At 30.2% G+C, this 19,217-nt stretch overlaps 2 protein-coding genes and 1 pseudogene across 2 annotated transcripts; all 3 read right to left on the bottom strand.

Moving 5' to 3' along the window:
- Nucleotides 1–1,531: 1,531 nt before the first annotated feature.
- LOC126839739 (uncharacterized) lies at nt 1,532–2,924 on the bottom strand (annotated as a pseudogene).
- A 182-nt stretch (nt 2,925–3,106) lies between these two features.
- LOC126839738 (uncharacterized) lies at nt 3,107–5,057 on the bottom strand. Its single transcript, XM_050575152.1, has 8 exons — nt 5,038–5,057; nt 4,836–4,949; nt 4,508–4,597; nt 3,885–4,425; nt 3,594–3,765; nt 3,340–3,447; nt 3,184–3,254; nt 3,107–3,112 (listed from the first exon to the last, which is right to left on the bottom strand). Exons 1-8 carry the CDS (start codon nt 5,055–5,057, stop codon nt 3,107–3,109), a joined length of 1,122 nt encoding a protein of 373 aa, XP_050431109.1.
- Nucleotides 5,058–10,900: 5,843 nt separating this feature from the next.
- Nucleotides 10,901–12,439, bottom strand: LOC126839737 (epimerase family protein SDR39U1-like). The gene is made up of 6 exons (XM_050575151.1): nt 12,433–12,439; nt 12,070–12,182; nt 11,808–12,015; nt 11,527–11,670; nt 11,188–11,378; nt 10,901–11,122 (listed from the first exon to the last, which is right to left on the bottom strand). The coding sequence occupies exons 1-6, from the start codon at nt 12,437–12,439 to the stop codon at nt 10,901–10,903; spliced, it is 885 nt and encodes a 294-aa protein (XP_050431108.1).
- Between the last annotated feature and the right edge of the window lie 6,778 nt (nt 12,440–19,217).

The raw sequence follows: 19,217 nt of genomic DNA, 5'->3' as shown, positions 1-19,217 counted from the left end.
TAAATATGTTTAAGCTTAAAATTATAACAGATATGATTTTCTTAAAAATTAGTTAATTGTCGTGTTATAATAAATCACAAAATATACTTACTTTATGCTTAAAGTAATATTATTAAAACCTCCTGTTTATATGGGACGGAAAATTAATAGTACTTAAATTTGATATTCGTATTTGATGATACATAATGTAAAATATGAATGGCTCATGGAATTTAGTTGAAATTATTTATACAAATTGATTCACAAATCATTTTGGACCATTTTCACATTATTAGCACACATAACAATCTAGAGAGGGTCAGTAGTTCCAAATGTGTCAAAAATAGTGTGAAACTTAAAATTGATGTGTTCAAAAAACTATATTATAAGTTATTATAATAGTTACACATTAATAATTTATTACTTATTTTCAGCGCAAAGTATTGAACATGAGAAATATAATCATCATTTTATTTTTTAACAATGAGATAAGCCGTTGTTAAAGTATTTAATGAACTGATAACCACCAGTTTAGTGGACCAATAAATATTTTAATCGTTGATAAACGCGCTATTGGTTAATTAAACGTTTACTGAATATTAATGCAACTCAGCATAAGAATACTATTACAAAAAAAAAATACTTTTACATTAAAATTAGTATGTAAAAAGTTAAAAATTAAAAACAAATATTTTGTGTATATAAAATTTAAGATATGTTCTTAAGAGGGCGTCAAAGCAAAAGTGAAACGAAACCAACGCTCAAGAGATGGCGTTATTTTCCATATCGTCGCGGCTGCGGCGGCATATAGCCACGCCCATACGAGTGCTGCGACGCTGCGCGTTGCAGCCAGTGCGGAGTAGCACATCATTCTTTTACGGACAGCTATCATAGTTTGAATAACTTTGATAGCTTTATTACTTTTGTTGTTATGACAATATAACCTATGAATAATTTTCTTAGAAATCAGAATAAACGTATTGATACCTCGTACTTGCTTGTTAGTTATTACTTATTATATGCGAATACACGTCGACCAGTTTCAAAAAGAACTTAATTATTATCTACTTCAAATCTCTACATATTATAAAACAAATTTGTTTACCGTGTCTGTGCACGATTTTTTCAGTAAATACTGAACGAATTGTATTCTAGTATTCACTGATAAAAGGAGTGTTTCACGAGGATAGTTTAAGTATAATTTGTGAGTACTTTGTGGCAGTTGTATGTATAATTCCGGGCGAAGCCGGATACATGGGAAGTTGTTAGTAATGTAAAACGTCAACTTATGTTGAGTTGTATAGTTACTCGTATAAATACTCAAACATAGAAACATATAATAATAATTTAATTTGATTTAAATGATAATAAGTATTAAATATATAGTTATGAAATATTTAGTATTAGTAATTATAACATAAAATATAATATTGTACCTATAAAAAACTAAAAAAAAGTATAATACATATACTACTAAGTAGAAGGCTACAAAATGAACATATAGTTATTTTATGTATGTTATTTACATGTATGTTATTTTTATAACTATGTGTTACCTCCCTTTTTTTTCTTTTATACAATCCATTATGAGTTTTGGATCTTTTATATCGTTTGTTTGCAGCCTTTTCCCGTATTGTGGATTAATAATTTCTGGGAGTAAACACTCTTTGTAGAACCTTATAATTAATAAATACAAAACTTAGTCATAATTTTATTGTTTATATTTTTTTTATAACTTACCATTCTAATTGAGTTACCATTTTTTCTTGCCAAAATGATTCGTCGTATGGTATTATTTCGACTTCAGCCCATTGGTCAGTATAAACAACAAAATAACAACAGTTTCTTCGACTTATATGCATCTGTCCTTGAATTTGATAATAATAACTATGATCCCGTTTTATTTCTAGCCGTTCTAGATTTATAACACGGCAAAATGTTATCTGAAACAATTGGTATTAATTAAGTATGTTTTTTAGTGTAGTTGAAATATTTATTTTATACATTACCTTTTTCGTATTTATAGCTTCTACAAAATTAGCAGTATCCTTTGCTGAAAATAGACATTTCACTTCCACGACATAATCATTTTCTATTAATCCGTCTAAAAATATAATGTCCAATTAAAATGAATAAAATATGATAATTTGTTACCTGGAGAGGCTGCTAAAAAGGGTAAATGTTCATCAACAAGGAGACCACATGGATTAACAACTAACTTTAATTTTTGTTGTAAAAATAAAATTGCTTTTGTCTCCATTGCGTTGCCGTATTCTGTCGCTGCCGATGAAAACGTCCGGTAAAGAAGATCATATACTATCGATTTACACGATGTAGTCGATCTTCTTTTGCAAACACGCCCAAAATTGGAAGCTGTCAAACGATATCGTCTTTCAGTGTGCCAAATTTGTGTATTTGCTTGGTCCCTGGTATTTGTTTCTAAGGATAACCGTTCGAATTCATTTAACCTAAGAAACTCTATAAAATCCATTTTTTTTTTTATCTATTTCATCTAAAGATACGTCATCATCAAGTAACGGTTCCGCCATTCCATAATGTTCATCTGGACCTTGATGCGATGTCTTCATTCTTTTTTTGTTGGGAAAAAGAAGCTTCCTAGATTTTGATAACAAAGACTTCTTTTTCTTATTTTTAAGAAATTTTTTTCCAACTTCTCCTATTGTGTAGTATAATGAATTTTGTTATTAATCTAGCTAAATTTAGATATAAATAATAAAAAAAAAAAAAATCTCACCCGGACTTATTTCATTGGCGACACCTTTGTGAATAGCCCGTAAAAGCTGTCCAGATGTGTTATAGGATATCACAGCTGCCTCTACGCGTGTGTTATACGATTGCCTTTGCGAAAAATTTATACGTTTCCCGCCTAAGTGCTTGTTAATAATACTATTAAATTGCTCACAAACATTATTATCCACATTCATTAGCAAACTATCGGAATGAATGACTAATCTATTTAATATTTGACGAAACTCAGCAGTTAAATTACATTTCTCAGCATCCACAGTTAAATTAATTTCATTAGGTTTGGGCCCTGTACAGAAATATTTTTCACATCTATCGTGTGCTCCCAAAATATGCCGATAGCTGTTTGCAATATCCTTTTTTAGGCCTATAAATTAAATGAGTTATCAATTAAAAATTTACAAAGAAAATGAAACTTCAAAAAAATTGAATAATTACCCATGCATTTCTGAGCTTCTGTTTGATTGTGTAATGAATTCCCGTACTCAATTGATTTTGTAATGGCACTTCTAAATCGTAATAAATTTGATTTTATATGTTTTCTTAAATGTATAGGAATTTTCGTATTTTTTGTTAATGCTGATAATTTAGTACCATAATTTCTCAACAAATGATTACGACACTCAATTTTTTGAATAATTAAAGATGGTCCATATGGCATAATTTCAGCTAATCTTCTAGTGATACTTGAATCACCATCGCCTAATAGAATAATTTATTTTATTTTAAATATAGTTACCAACATCTGTGAACGCCTTTTAGAAATGTAATATTTATTATTAAACATTTATATTTACCGATTAGTTTATTATATTTTAATCCATGTAAACTAACGCTTAATTTAAAACCTTCGGCAATTGCGTCAGCTTCCATACTGGTAGCTCCTTTTTTCCAGTTCAAAAAACATGCATGTTCTGGAATTGGGACGTGTTTATTTTTTGCTCTTTGACAAACACAACAATACCGATTTCTTATACCAATAAATAAAATTAATTTTGATTTGTAACCAATTATTGTTGCCTGTAAATACAATTTTAATTTGTATAATTAGACGCTTCTAATACCGAATTAATATAATACAATGATTAATAATAACTATTAGGCTAGGCTCTAGCCACTAGTAAGCTAGAACTTCTTACCACTCCTGATAGTGCATCATAGTTAGTTTTATAACTACGTTTACTCCATTGACCATCTGCCACGACCGTACACATTGGTATTCTATCATTATCTATGGATCCACTTTCAAGAGCTAATCGTCTTTCTTCTTTTCCAGCTATTGCCATTTGTTGTCCGGCTATTTTATGGATTTTTTCACTCATATCCCTCTGAGCTTCCGTAAATTTTGTTGAAGACATACAAGGTATATCCATAGTAGCACACACCTCTGAAATTTGGGAATATCCAATACCAACAGATATTGTTGCGCTTACAGCTGCCTCATTAATTGATATATATCTTTCGGGATTTACCTTTTCAGACTCAATTCTTATAGACAAATTACACATTTCACAAATAAATATAAATACAGAACGAAGTCCATAATTTATTTCACCGACTAATCGCATACTTATAAACGAACAACCAAACCCTCCTTCATGAACACAACTTTTAATTTGGTCGATTATATAACCAAAATCTACGATCCGTCGACCTGAATATTTGTACTCTTTATTTGATCTAAAGCCAAACTAAATTTAATTGAAAAAAGGATCATTTTATATCTGCAAATGTATTAACAAATACTATTAAAAGTACTTACTCTGGGGCATCCGATACTGTCTTTTCGACTGTCAATGTTGGATATGTGCTACTTGTCCCTTCACCAAAATCAAAATCTCCAATGCTAGGTCTACAAAATTAGTATTTTTTTATTAATGAAAAACTAACTATAAAAAAAATGTTAAATTGTATATTCGTGAATATTACGCGGTAGGTTCGTAGACTGAGTAACCAGCTTCAGGGGTCGCATTTTCATCACCACATAGCAGTGCGTTTATGTTATCGCTATTACAAAAATTCAGGAAAGGTATTATTTTATATTACTTAAAGATTTAACAAATTATGTATAAATATATGTATGCGATTACCGCCGAACATCATCGATATCTCTTGAAGTTTCTGACTCGGAATAATCAACGTCCACTGACTGATTATTTGGATCTTGTTCTTTGTCTATTCCCCTTAAAAATTTTTGACTCGATCTAAAAAAACATTTATTAAAATTTCTTAAAAGTTCTTAAATTGAAGAAAACCGTCTTGAAATTTGCATTTATTATTAATGTAACATACGGCGTAGGTTTATCTGGCATGGTTGTTTGAGGTTCAATATATATACTTTCGTCGGTGTAAGTCTGTGAGTCTATGCTTCCACTTAAAAATATAAAACCAGATCAAATTATAATTTTTTATTTTGCTAGAATTCGCTACAAAGTATTACCTGTCATATTCTGTTGCTTGCAAGATTATTAGAGTCGTAAATTGTAATAAGAGAGAATTTGTCATGAAGCATTATATTTATATAGACTCTAGTACTATATGATATGGGTTTGGCGACTTTTGAGTTTTGTGGAATCATAAATTTATCAAATATGTTAACAACGATTAAAAATTTGATATTACTTATATTTAATTTTGTGTTTTTCTTCAATAATCAAATATACACGTGTATATGTATGTGCATATCATTGACCAAAGTACAAAATACATATAATATTATATCACTACTGTCCCAGGTCCCATGTACCTTGTATTTAGTTGATATAATATTTGAAGAGTGAATTTGTCAAACGTTCGAAGTGCCAAAGTACAAAAATTGTACTAGCTCTTCATTTGTGTACGTTGTCCCCGTTTGATAATTAATTATTATGATATATTATTTTATGATACTATTCTATTAAATACATTATACCTATATTATTATCATATTCGATTACATATATATATATAGGATTGTGGTTTTCTTGTTTTTCGTTCACTCAGTATTTTTGAGTAATAGTTTGTCTTTTTTGTATTGCGTGTTCATTTTTTAGTTGTCGTTGTGTTTAAATATATAAATTAATATGTATTTTAAAGTACAAATTATATTTTGGACTTTTATCGTTGGTAGTTTAACAATTAAATCGACAGATTCTAATTATTTTTCCATCGACTATTTACAAGATAATCCGGGGTTGCAGTACGAAGTGTTGGGCGACACAAAAATTATTCAAAGTTTCTGGCATTTTAACGCTTATATTAATTTAACAACGTTCGAGATTCAGGCCCATGAAATCGAATGCATGCTACGTGATTTCATCAAAATCAACAGCTCTTACGTTGATTACGACTCGCATAAACGTCTTAAAATCGCATTCGACACATTGTCTTCAGATATGTGGGATTTAAGACGTTTGGGTGGTCACAGAAGACTGAAAAAATCAGTCGATACGATTGGACGGGTTTGGAAGTAGACAATTGGAGTGGCCGATGCCGACGATGTTCGTAGGTCTGATAGTTTTATCGACCATTTCGAAAACAACGAAGAAGAAGATATTGCTAAAATAACGCAGAACCAAGTGTCCATCGTAAGAAGCTTAATATCAAATTTTAATAATTCTATTAACTCGTTTAACTCTAATAAGGATATTGTAAATAATAATATGTGAATATTTTGCAAAGTAATATAAATGACCTGCAAAATAAAATGTCGGGTCTTAAAAATGTGGACAAATTAGTTGAAATTATAGAGAGTAGCATATTTATACTACAAAATAGTATAAACAAGCTAACAAATGCTATTCTTTTGTCTCACAACAACCAGTTGCATCCAATAGTTATAAGACCCGATCAATTATTAATTGGAATTAACAACATTTTACAGTATATCCCTAAAGATTTGGAAATTCCTGTAAATATAAAGAATAAAAAAACTATTGTAGATAAGAGGAAATATGTAATATTATTATCTGCCGCCTAAAACCGGTTTTGGTCGTGGTCGGCGGCCGCCGCCTTCGTGTTCACGTGAATTGCAACCCGCTAGGAGCTGCCCCCACCACCACTGCCGCCGCTGCGTCACACCGCATGTGTTTTAAAGTCGCCGCTAGGATCGCCACAAACTGGCACTAAAAAACTACTAAAATTTGACTAAAACATGTCTCAGGATATGCAATTTTCTGAGAAACTGAGTGGTTTTAGCGCATACTTGCTTATTAAAAAAATTAAATATGAAGAAATTATCTACATATTAACAGAGGTTTTTTTCGATAAAATGTTTTAAAACGAAGATATACGCTATTGAAAAATGAAAACTTCAAAGATCTATAACTCGGTTCCTAGTAACATAATCGAAAAAAAACTATGTTAATATGTAGATAAACTTCTAATCTTTAATTTTGTTCATAAGCAAATATACGCTAAACCCACTCGGTTTCCCAGAAAATTGCATATCCTGAGACATGTTTTACGCGCCGAAAAAAAGTGGTGTGACGCCCTCTTAATAATATCAGCTTTGAACCAATTAAGTTTTTAAAAATATTATTTACGGGTTCAAACATAAGTGGTTGATAGTTAATAGTTGATAACTGCTTACTTTACTGAACCACAACACAAAAAGAAAATGTATCTATATATTTTGATTTATGGTACTCAAAAATTGTCGTTATAGAATAATTCAGATTCGTTCTATGACGAAGTAGCTGCTGGTTTTCATCGGATATGTCCCAAAAATTTAATAACGTCATATTAGTAATGCCGTATGCACTTTTATGGCATTGTTCTTCAACAGCTAAACCGATAGAGCACTTCATTATTAAAAAAAGACAATACTTGTTGCAGCTTTTAAAGAAATACGATTTTTAGAATAAAATATGTACCTACAACTACAATATATTTAACTAAAGGTACTAGTCTTACAATTGTATTGCTACACTTTGACGATGTGTTTCTATCTTCTAAGGGGTCACAATAATTTATTGCATTTTAAAGTTTCTTTTAGGTAGGTAATAGCTAATGAATGATGACCGAGTGTAATCAGTTAATGAGAGTAAAAATATATAACCAATTTTATCGCTGTCAATATGTATGCTTTCATATTTACCTTTAAAGTAAAAACTAATATTAAACCAAATACTGCTGTGAACGCAGTAAGATAGTGAATATCGTTAGCACAAAATATGATCACAATTAATTTAGATGCGCCTTATCTATAATATTGCATTTTGATACCGTTATACTAAGGAATAAATTGAATAGTTTTTAATTTACTAATTTTTATTTTTTTGTCATTAAGGGCCTATAAATAAAGTGTGATAAAAATTTCAAACATTTTTGAAGTACTGACGCCGCCACACCCATTTAGGTGGTTTCGCTTAGAATGACCCGTAGGTAAGTTTTGTCTAATGTCACACTTATGTATGTTGGTGTGTCACAGTGTTCGAGAAATTCTCCTTGCCATTTTACTTTTACCTTTCTATTCGCCTGCTTGTAGGTGGAATGCGCACACTTGTGTTTTGGATGGATTTAGTTTCAGATGATTCCTATGATAGTATTGTCCTAGTGTTTGTCCAACATTTTTCCTATCTTATTTTCAACCATCTCAAAGTTGTAATATATAAAGTTAGGAGTATATACACTATATCGCGCCTATGTATATACCGTATAATAAACGAAATACATAATTATTATCTATTGGTAGGTCCCTTGAAATGGCCGCATCCCAGTGTTAGGCGTATTCATAGAATTTTTAAGGTATGATTACGATTACAATTATAATCACTGGCCCGGAGATATGATTACGATTACGATTACACTTATGGTTATGATTACGATTACACTCATAATATCAGTTTCGGTTATGATTACATTCGTAATCACAACTTTTATCTATGATTACGGCGGATAACTAGAAGCTCTTGAGATGTAGTGCTGGAGGCGTATGGAATAGATAAGTTGGGTAGAGCGAAAATCAAACGAAGAAATACTTAGAACTGTGGGAGAAAACGTACACTGATAGATGCGATTAGAGTAAGGCGTTGGAAAATGGTTGGACATGCCCTGAGAGACCCAGAAGAGTTGCATAATATGATATTAGAAGGTATGATAGAAGGAAAGAAAACTGCAGGACGTCCTCGAAACTCTTATATCGGACAAATTAAATGTGACGCAGGAATTAAAACTTTTAAAGAACTTAAAAAAAAGGCGAGCAGACGGTCAGAATGGAGAATTGGAATTGTAAACCAACCTTCGGGTTCGAAAAAAAAAATTATTACTGTACTGTTTTTACAAGGTCTATGCGTTCGCCCTCAAGATTACTCTTTTTTCAAATTGTTCAACGCTTAGCCGGTTACTCTTGGGCGTAGTGGTCATAGTTGCATATGAAAATCTTTCGACCTGAGCACTCGATGGCATCGGAGTATTTTACTTTTTAAAAATGTGTAGGATGGCAGGATAGTCTTTTAACATATTTTTAATTCACATCTTTGGTCTTTGAAGAATTTATACATTATTGGCTGAGCCATCGTGGCAACATCATTTTGGGGTGGCTGGGGTTCATTTCTTTCGCCTGTGACCTCCCCGTCTTCACTATGCACAGGCCCTATAGGACTGGCCTAGAGAGGCAACATTTGGAGGGCGGCAAATTTTAACAATTTTTTTTTTTTTACAAAATTACAAAACGTATTTTTTATTTGATGAAATTAAATTTTACAAATTATATCGAAATCAAAAATCGATTTTGACCAGTTTTGAAATTCTGAAACTGTTATCATAAAATGACATGCTCAATCAATTTTTTTTTTATCTAAGAACGGGAATGGGCCGAGATTTATTTTTTTTTTCACTTCTACAATAGGCAAAAATCAAATTTTCCCATGACATGTTTTATTTTTTTAATTAAAAAAAACTAAAATTAAACATTTCATCAGATTTTGAAGAAAAAAATGCATTACTAAAATAAAATTAGAAAAAAATCTCGGCCCATTCCCGTTTTTAGACGAAAATATTTGATTTGAGTTTCTGATTTTATGATAAAAAAATATTTGAAATATTTAAAACTGATCAAATTCGAATTTTCGTGCAAAATAATTAAAAAAATCTCTATTTTTTGAGTGATAATAATTTTAAAAAATTAAGGTTTTTTACAATTTATTCAGCATCTAAAATAACAAAGTAGGTATTCACTTTTAATGATTCACGACCATAACAATTGACAACTTCTCCAAGACTATTGTCGTATTGTAACTTTCTTTTTTCGTTTACTAGTCGAATAAGTTAAGCCTGACTTTTCTATAGCTAAATTTTCATATACATCAAATATAAGTCTCAATTTCTAACATGGTGTAAGGCGCTATACAAACTAACTACAGATTCAATATCAATTTCTACTGTTAGAAGAATTTCATTTGTAGCCTGGACGGTTCCAAGATACCTGATGACGACTGTACTCAGTACTGTGTTCTACGTTGGTATACAGGCATACAGCTTTAACTACTATATTATTTTATACGCGTTTTAAGAACAAAAATATTCATTGGATATAAATTACTGTTTGGTAAAACAACTAATGTAATCAAATATAATATTGTATTTAATTTTTTTTTAAATCACCAATTTATTACTTAAAATTTTGCCGCCCAGAGCTACAGCCTTTGGGTAAATACGCTCCTTATTATATTTATTCATTATATTATTTGCAGAAAACCTACTACAGTTTTCTCTATGAATACTGTTTTTAAAAATGTACTAAGAATTAGTTTTATTAAGTATTTTTTAAGGTTTTCTTTAGAGTAATCTATGAATCCGGCTGTAAGTCTCACGATAAAACGCCACTGAGTTTTGTTGCAAATTAAGGAAGTAATTCGCAAATGAATACAAAGGTTTTAGAACACAATAGAAGAATAGCTTCTTGAAAATAAAATAGTAAAGTTTCTAGCTTTATATAAATATTTAATAATTACAATAGCAATCAAGGCAAAAAGGTAAACCTAGTATTTTTACGAATGAATATAACGCGCCTAAAATATGTCGACACTGTCTAGGTTTTGTTATCTATATAAAGATAATAACAAATCATGTTAATGACGTAATACTTTTAATGAAACAAATATAGTTTTTAAGTTTAAAAGAGTAACTAAACAATACATGTTTTAGCTGCTGATGTAAATGATTTTCACCATCGTCAGCAACGTAAAATATTTTTCATAGCTTCGTTTATATCACAAAAATAGAATTCACAGCCTATCTGTCTCGCCCTTTCCGGTAGAACTTGCCTGTCTTCCAAAAGACAAGTCGTTCTTTCGATTCCCAGAAGTAAACCCAACAGTCCTTGAGATACACGGAATTTGACATTTCGATTTAATGTGTTAGCCAAACTTTCGGACAACTGTCGGTTGGTTATTATCTGTGTAATAAGATAGTGATTATTTTTATAAAAATCAACATAAATTAACTTCTTTAAGCTCATACTCCAGGCGATACAGCATTCAATACACCACAGATAGAAGCACATTTCATGCTACGCATAATGATACCACACAAATCATCCATGTGTATCCAAGGATGATGTTGGCATCCATCACCGATTGTCGCTCCAAGGCCCAAATAAAATGGAATGTATGAATTCCCGACGTATCCGCCATTTTTGTCCAATACAGTGCCTGCATAAGGAAACCAAACGAAACGATTTTTATAAATCAATTAGACGAAGTTAAATAGGGTAACAGGCAGAGTACCCGACGGTGTTGCCACTATTGTAATTTCTGAGATAATACAAATATTATGCACGATATTGAAATGTTATTTAACCTGATCTGATTATGACATGTCGGACTTCCGTGGAAACTTGACTGCCTGCTTTTTCACAGTCATACCACAGGGCGGAAAAAAAATTATTGGGAACCTTCACACAAGGACAGAACTCCGAACTGATCACATCTTTCGGATAAATATCTACGGAAAAAAAACAATTTTTTTATATGTGCCCAGTATTGCAGCCTGCGATGATTTTGATGATTAGTTCCTGGATGAACTTCAACTTGACGTCTTGCACATTCTCCCAAAGTCTTAACTGACCAAGTAAAGCTCACCAGTGCTCGTAACGTTAATAAAAACGTTAGGTTTGTATTCCGATCTGTTTATAATATCCGTGAGAAACGCAGTTGTCCCCACTCGGCTAACCCATATTTCTTCTTTAAATTTCTGATTGAAAATTTTCAATGGATTCATGATCTTCTCGCCCGTCATATTTATAACGCATACCGTGTTTTCGGGAAGACCGTTCCTTGCTAAATCACACTGAATACCAACGAATTAAGTATTATCAACGCGTGCTAAGACAAATAACCTTACCCATGTTATTATGTGTTTTTCTCCTGTCCCTATTCTTGATATTACTTTGATGTCATAATCTTCAAATTTCAACAACGCTCTCAGACGACTGCCAATGAAGCCTGTACCACCGCCTGTGTAAAAATTAATCGGTCGAATACATGTACACCATTACTTGATAAAATAAAAACTTATTTTAGTATATATGATTGTCAGTTTTTGTTCATTGTCAGTAATAAATATCATTCGATATCAACATGATATGCTTACCTATTAAAACACATTCCTTGCAATCATTTTTTCTGCTGTGAAAAACGTTACTCGGTCGAATGAAGGATGGTCTGCGCTTTATTAAGTTTAAACCAACAATTTGAGTAAGCTTACCTAACATTTTATACACGAAACAAAAAATTACATTCAACTTCAACAACAATACGTAACACCGAACAAATGTATTATTTTCATTAACGACTTATGTTTTTCTATAAAATATCGTTTCCATAAGAACTAAAAAATCGATGACTATATATTTATTATATATATATAAGATTTCTTTTAATTAGGAATTGACCAAGTAATATATAATAAATAACAGTATTTCGTTGCTCTGAAAAATAAAGTTTATTTTCATTATTTCAATTACATTATATAAACAACTCTAACCTGAAAAACAACGAAACGACAATAAAAGTTAATTTATGTAATTTATTTCTTTGTGGTTCTTTTTGCTTTATAAATAAGTATTACAGTATTTTTTATTTAGCAGGTAAATAATAATATTGTAAATATTGCAACCAAACGAAATACATTTCATTTTCCTTATCACTCATGACCCGTGTAATCACACCCGTTTCAACTAACCTTAAACTCTCTACCAAGTTATTACTTTATCCGCGAAATTCAAATTATAGAAATACATTTTCTTTATATCTCAATAGTTTTTCATCCCCCTGGGGAAGAAAATGTTCAAAAAAATGTTCGTTGTATTCAGCTTTATCATCTAATTTAGGGACTGGAACAAGTTTCGTTATGTGGAATTCATTTGATTCTAATTTCTTGTGACCTGTATTAATCCTATAGATTGAGTTTGATACCTTCTCTATGATCATTTATGGTCCAATCTTCAGTTCATCCAATTTTTTCTGTTTAGTTTATTTCCATTTTCTACGTACACTACATCTCCTTCTTTAAACTCAACGTATTTACGATTTTTGACAAACAGTTTTTTATTATAATTATGAGTTTTTTCTTTATTTTCAAGTGCTATTTTTCCATTTCTTATGCAATCCATTTGTTTTTTTTCTTTTAGTTCACTTGGTAAAACTGTAACGTCTGTACCATCTAACAGATATCTTGGTGAAAAACCTGTAACACAATGCTCCGTATAAATGACAATCGATGAGAGGGTGGGAGGGTATGTTAGGTAGATTGTATGTTGATAAATTACATGAAACCTTTTACAGGATTACTCGTATGTATTCGTTATTAAATTATTATGTTCAAAATTAAAATATATATATTTTATAATAATCTAGGATTCTTTTTAAGCGTTTTCGTTTTTTTTTTTTGTAACATTATATTGTATTAATTAATTTATACTAAAAAGTTAATTGAAAAAATAGTTAAAATAATTTTGCACGTCTTTTACAGTCAGAAAACTATTATATTTAGTTTGTATTATTATGTATGGGAAATATTACGGTATGTATGGTTGTTATTAAAAAAAAGCTTTAAACCATAATATAATAACTAATATTGGAGGATTAGTTAATTTAAACAGTTTAACTAAAATTAAGATAGGTACCTCAAGTGGATGAGATACAGAAGATAATAGATACTTAGGTAAGGTACGAATTTTATCGGTAGACTAGCATTTAAAATTAAACCGCAAAATGTCAATAACGCAAGAGTTAGGTTTACGAATGGTTGTGAAACCATTAAACCAGATACACATAGTTTAAACTCCTATCCGGTGTAATGTATATAATATGAAATTACAGTGCAAAAACAGCTTTGGCAATAAAACAACTTGAAGAAAATACATTTTGTTTTTATTGTAGCTACAAAAATATTATGTTTAAACAGTCGTTTAGCAATCTGATGGAATAGGCTATTTTGTTAAAAGTACTATCATTTAAACAATAACAATATTCTACTTATAAAAATTAAAGAAGGCTTTTGAGTATTTCAAAAAAACCAAATAATATGGTAAAACTTTTCAAAAATTTGGTAATTCTACTGTTCTATCAAATGTAATTATTATTGTTCGCCAGTATTTTACTTAGGTAACGCAAATACATTCTGTAGTAGGTAACATGTTCCTGTGCAGAAGTTAGGGTGCAATGATCATGAAGGTCAGTTGTGGCAATATTTATAAATTTCTCTGTTCTATATGAAGGAAACCATGAATTTCTGTACAATCTAAGTAAATAAAAAACTTGAATAGGACTGAAAATTTCAGTCATCTAAAAAAAAAGGTAGTAATTTTGTTTTAGGTTACCATGAAGTATTCAGTCCTATTCAAATGTGTCATTTAATTCGATTGTTTAAAACTACATTGCTCGCAAAAAAAAATCACAGGTATTTATAAATTTTAGCACAGTTGACCCTCGTGGTCAATTGCACCCTATCTTTTGCACAATCACGATTTTAGACACATTTATAGGCTATTTTGATTCTTTTACGAGTTCAATATGATTTCAAGATTTTTCCCTTCATTGCTATTTTATATAATTTAAAAAACTAAATCTCCTTGTTTGTTTGGACTTTATTTTTGTTGTGTACGACTGAAAGGACTATACTATAACACAGGTTAGACAATTGTCTATGTGATCAACTTGCTTTAAAAATGGTTCCTCGCAATTCATCAAAAGATTTATATTTTACCGAAACACTAAAATCTAAACACCTATATTTTGCTGGGTTAGCAATTTACCATACGTGGTTTTATTGACAAACGGTTTTTTCAATAAGATTATATATTTACAGTACACTAAATCAGAGTTTGAACTGCGTGTATTGCTTTTTGGTTTTACAACTAATGTAAAACTAATGCTTGCATTATTCCAATTTTATTTACGATTAAATTTTATGTGCTATTTTAACGATAAAAAAGTTGAACTATTTTAAACGATAATAAATATATTATTATTAAACATAAGTTTTCCTTCTAAATATTATGGAATCGAATAAATTAAAGAGATAAAAGTACTTTCAGTTATACATTTTGGTGCTAATCTGAAAACGGTAAACATACAAATTTTGATAAAGCATAAAATATAAATAATGTGCTAAAACAATTATTTTTGGTACACTGAAATATATACGATTAAACTTGATCGACTGTTTTTAATATATTGTTTTCATTTTCACCCGTTACAAAAAATATTTAACTACATTATTTTCAGCAAATCGTATACATATAAAAAATAATGAAAACACGTCACAAAAAAAAAATACCTTCCCAGCCACGCATCGAATTTAAAAATCAAGACACAGAAGTTTTTTGGTTTAATCTTACTATCTTAGGATTAGACGCTGAAAATTAGACTTAAGATATGTCTAGCATATACCTATTAACGTGTATAAATAGCAAAATTGGGTATTTATGTTAAAAAATCTATGGCTTATTTTTTTTTTGTAATGAAAAAACCCAAAAAGTGGCTCAAACCGTATCTGTGTAGATTTTGAAGACCATTGTGAGCTTACAAACTTGATATTTTGCATATAACCCTTTAAATGAACACACGGCTATACTTAAAGTATAGTCATTAACTATACTTTAAGTATAGTTAATTCAAACCAATCGCAGTGTTAACCAGCACAACCGTAACCAGTACATTCCAAACTAGTGTAGTTAAAACTTGTAGAGTATACATCAAATACCGTCTTAACCAGTACAGTCAAACCATGCACAGTTTAAGCCAGTGCAGTCCGAACTAGTACAGTCTTCTTCTTATCGTGTCCATGAATTTACTTGGTTTGGTAAGATTAGTTCGCTGTTTCAATTATACACTAGTATTAACAGCTATGCATTGGTACCACTATAAATTAGCATAGTTGTTCAAGGAGGGTATTTAACTTGAAAGTTGTTTTATCACTTCCAAAAGCCTTGATGCGAATATATTGTGTATAGTATAATCTTATGCAATCCCTCTCTCTTTTGCCTATAGTAAATTTATAATCATTTTTTTTTATAATTTATAAAGACATCAGTTAAATACAAAACAATTATTCATTATGAATCAAATACAAATTGGCAAATCAAAATACCATGTCATTTAGAAGCGTACATAAATTTCTTTAATATGTTTAATGAGCATTATATTTAGTAATTAGTTAATATTCACTGTATTCAAACGTGTGTTTTTCTACAGATATTCCATGTATCATTGATATATATTCGGGAATACAAAGTCGATGGTTTTGTTTCCTATCATAAAAAACGATAGAATTTTTAAATTAATTGGGTAGTACATGTCTTTAGTTTCACGAAAGAACCGTTCAAAATTTATTCTATTACATTGAAGAAGTTCAAAATAGCTATTATAATTTCGTTCAACGTATTTATCATCAATTTTTGCCTCTTGATTTCGCCCAGGATAATTTTGGAAAATCCGGTTTACTTCCTTTGCTAATATTTTTGTAATATTATTTATCTTCTCGTCGTTTATTTCGTATGTTTCACTTAACAAATTAAGGACTTCGTTAAAGGTTTGGTCATCAATATAAACAAACAATAGCGCTTGAATTAAATTATTTATAAAATAATTATGTTCAAATCTACCGTCACTTCCTGTTTTTTGATATAAATGTAAATGAACCCAAATAAAACTGTACCATTTTGCCTTAAGGACATCCAAAACTAATTCGTAATATTTTGAGTATCTGAACGGCTGTGTCGTACATTCTCCCTTCCGGAGTTCACTTTTGATATTTGTCATTTCCTTTTCCAATATATCGTGTGTAATTTTCCAATTATAGGCAAGGCCAGAGATTTCGTCGAAAATTTGTGGAAACCAAAACATTTTAGTCGTCAACAAATGGTTGACAACAATAGGGAAATTATAACTTTCAGACTTCTCTGGAAATCGTTGATATTTTTCGTCATACATTTTTAAAAATGTATCAAACTGTAGAAGTCGACTAGATTTCTCGTTGTAATCATTTAAAGTGTAATCAAACCTTTTCATTAAGTATTTATTTTTACGACACAACCTTATCAATTTTTGTAGGGTAACGATAAGTTCCGGTAAGTGTTCTTCTAGAAACTTTTGGGTTGTTAACATCAAATTTTTCATGTCTAATAGTTGTCTATACAGTTCCCAAAGCCATGCGCTCACTACGAATTTCCCTCTGTACGACATTTCTATCATATTGTACACGTATTTGACAATAACGTCCAAAGAACTTCCGACTTTCGGTATGCTAAACTTCAAAAGTACATTATTCGTGCACTGTATTTCTTGTATTTTACGATAGAATTTAAGTTGAGTAAGAATTTTATTGGTTTTTGATCCATCATTATAATTTGAGGTCAGTGTTGTTATCTCGCCACTGCTGAAATGAATGGGCTCGTAACTCAATGTCTTGTACGTGTCCAATAGCCGAATGAAATCAATTGGATACTGTCCAGCATAGAAGAACTGTTGTAAGTGTTCAACCTAAAAATATACAGTACTAAAATGTAGACTTGAATAGTCTTTTATATGTTTATTTCAACCAAAAATTACCAAATTGGGTAATGTAACGATAATATAAGGGATATTTGGTGACTAATTAATGAACTACTCTTTCTCAGTTAGAGGAAGAGAGTTGCTGAGCCTATTCCTCTAAAAGATATAACTATTAACCAGTATTCAAATTCTACTCCTCATAGTTTGTGACGTTTGGACTGGTAGAAAATAATTTTCCTTATAACGAATTTTATACACATGTCTAAAAATAATTATGACAGTGTCTTCATACTTAAATTAGCATTATACTATACACCGTAAGTTTGGAGAAGTTACAAGTATCTTAAACAAACTAAGCAACAGCACTGCACTAGGTCCAAAAAATCTAAATATGCTACTCAAACAGTATAGGTAAAATGAATTTTACCAATTGTACAAAGCATTAATATAGTTGGTACAAGTAATGCCACGGTCTCCGATGCATTAAAATAAACAATGATTGTTCCTATTCATAAAAAGACGGACAACATGATTTTTGCTCAAATGAAGTACTTGAATACCAATAATGTAACTATAAATAAACTTAATTTAAAAAGAGCTATTTTTTAAGATAATTAATGATATAAAAAAATTGTTTACAGTAATAAAGTAGAAGTTAGAATACCTAAATGGTGTCTGTATAATGAAACAAATTAAAATATTAGTTTGTATGAATTATAAGATTGGTTTGTACTCAACTTTGCATAAGAAAAATATATAAACCTTTATTTTATATAATAGGCGCTCCGGTTACCAGATAACGAGCATTGATTAATTTAATTTTAATTGTACTTAATATGTCATGATATATATTGATGATACCAAATGTTAATGATACCTAACTAGACATTAATATTTTTTTAATAGTTCATTAACTAGTATTTAATATACACATAGTTATAATAATTTAAAAATATGTCCTTAACAAATATTACTAATCCCTAATATATTTGTGTTTACTTGAATTCCTCGAGCAACATTTGATTCCGATATCGCAATGGTTATTTCGGAGGCAGTTGGTCTGAGTAAAGTCTTTCTATGTAATGTTTCATAATGTCTTCTAGGACGTGATTCTTCGTAGTCATTGTCACATCTATTAACGCCCGTTGATAAATAACAAATGAACTTAAGTGTTAAACAAAAAACGCTTAATTGAAATCTCATAATTACGTTAATAAGCGCTCACAATACCTCAATACTCTCAAGTTATGAAAATGTAGGGTGAACAAAATGTACAACTATAGTATTTTAAAATAAATGCACACTGCTCATCGGCAAAAATATAAAAAAACTTACCTATTATGTTCTTGTTTTTTGTTTGATCTTTAAAATCGTGTTATTTTGTACAAAGATGCTTTGAGCTAACACACACAATGGTTTTGGTTACCTACTATGCAAATTTATAAACTAGTTGTATTGTAATAGCTGTTATATTAGACAAATTAAATAGTACAA

This window comes from Adelges cooleyi, unplaced genomic scaffold, assembly GCF_023614345.1.
Source record: "Adelges cooleyi isolate 19-005CV unplaced genomic scaffold, UGA_ACOO_1.1 ACOO_flye_CR_arks_rails_tigmint_CR_PRNA_307, whole genome shotgun sequence".
In the NCBI taxonomy this organism is placed as follows: domain Eukaryota; kingdom Metazoa; phylum Arthropoda; class Insecta; order Hemiptera; family Adelgidae; genus Adelges; species Adelges cooleyi.
This window is presented reverse-complemented; position numbering and strand designations above follow the sequence as displayed.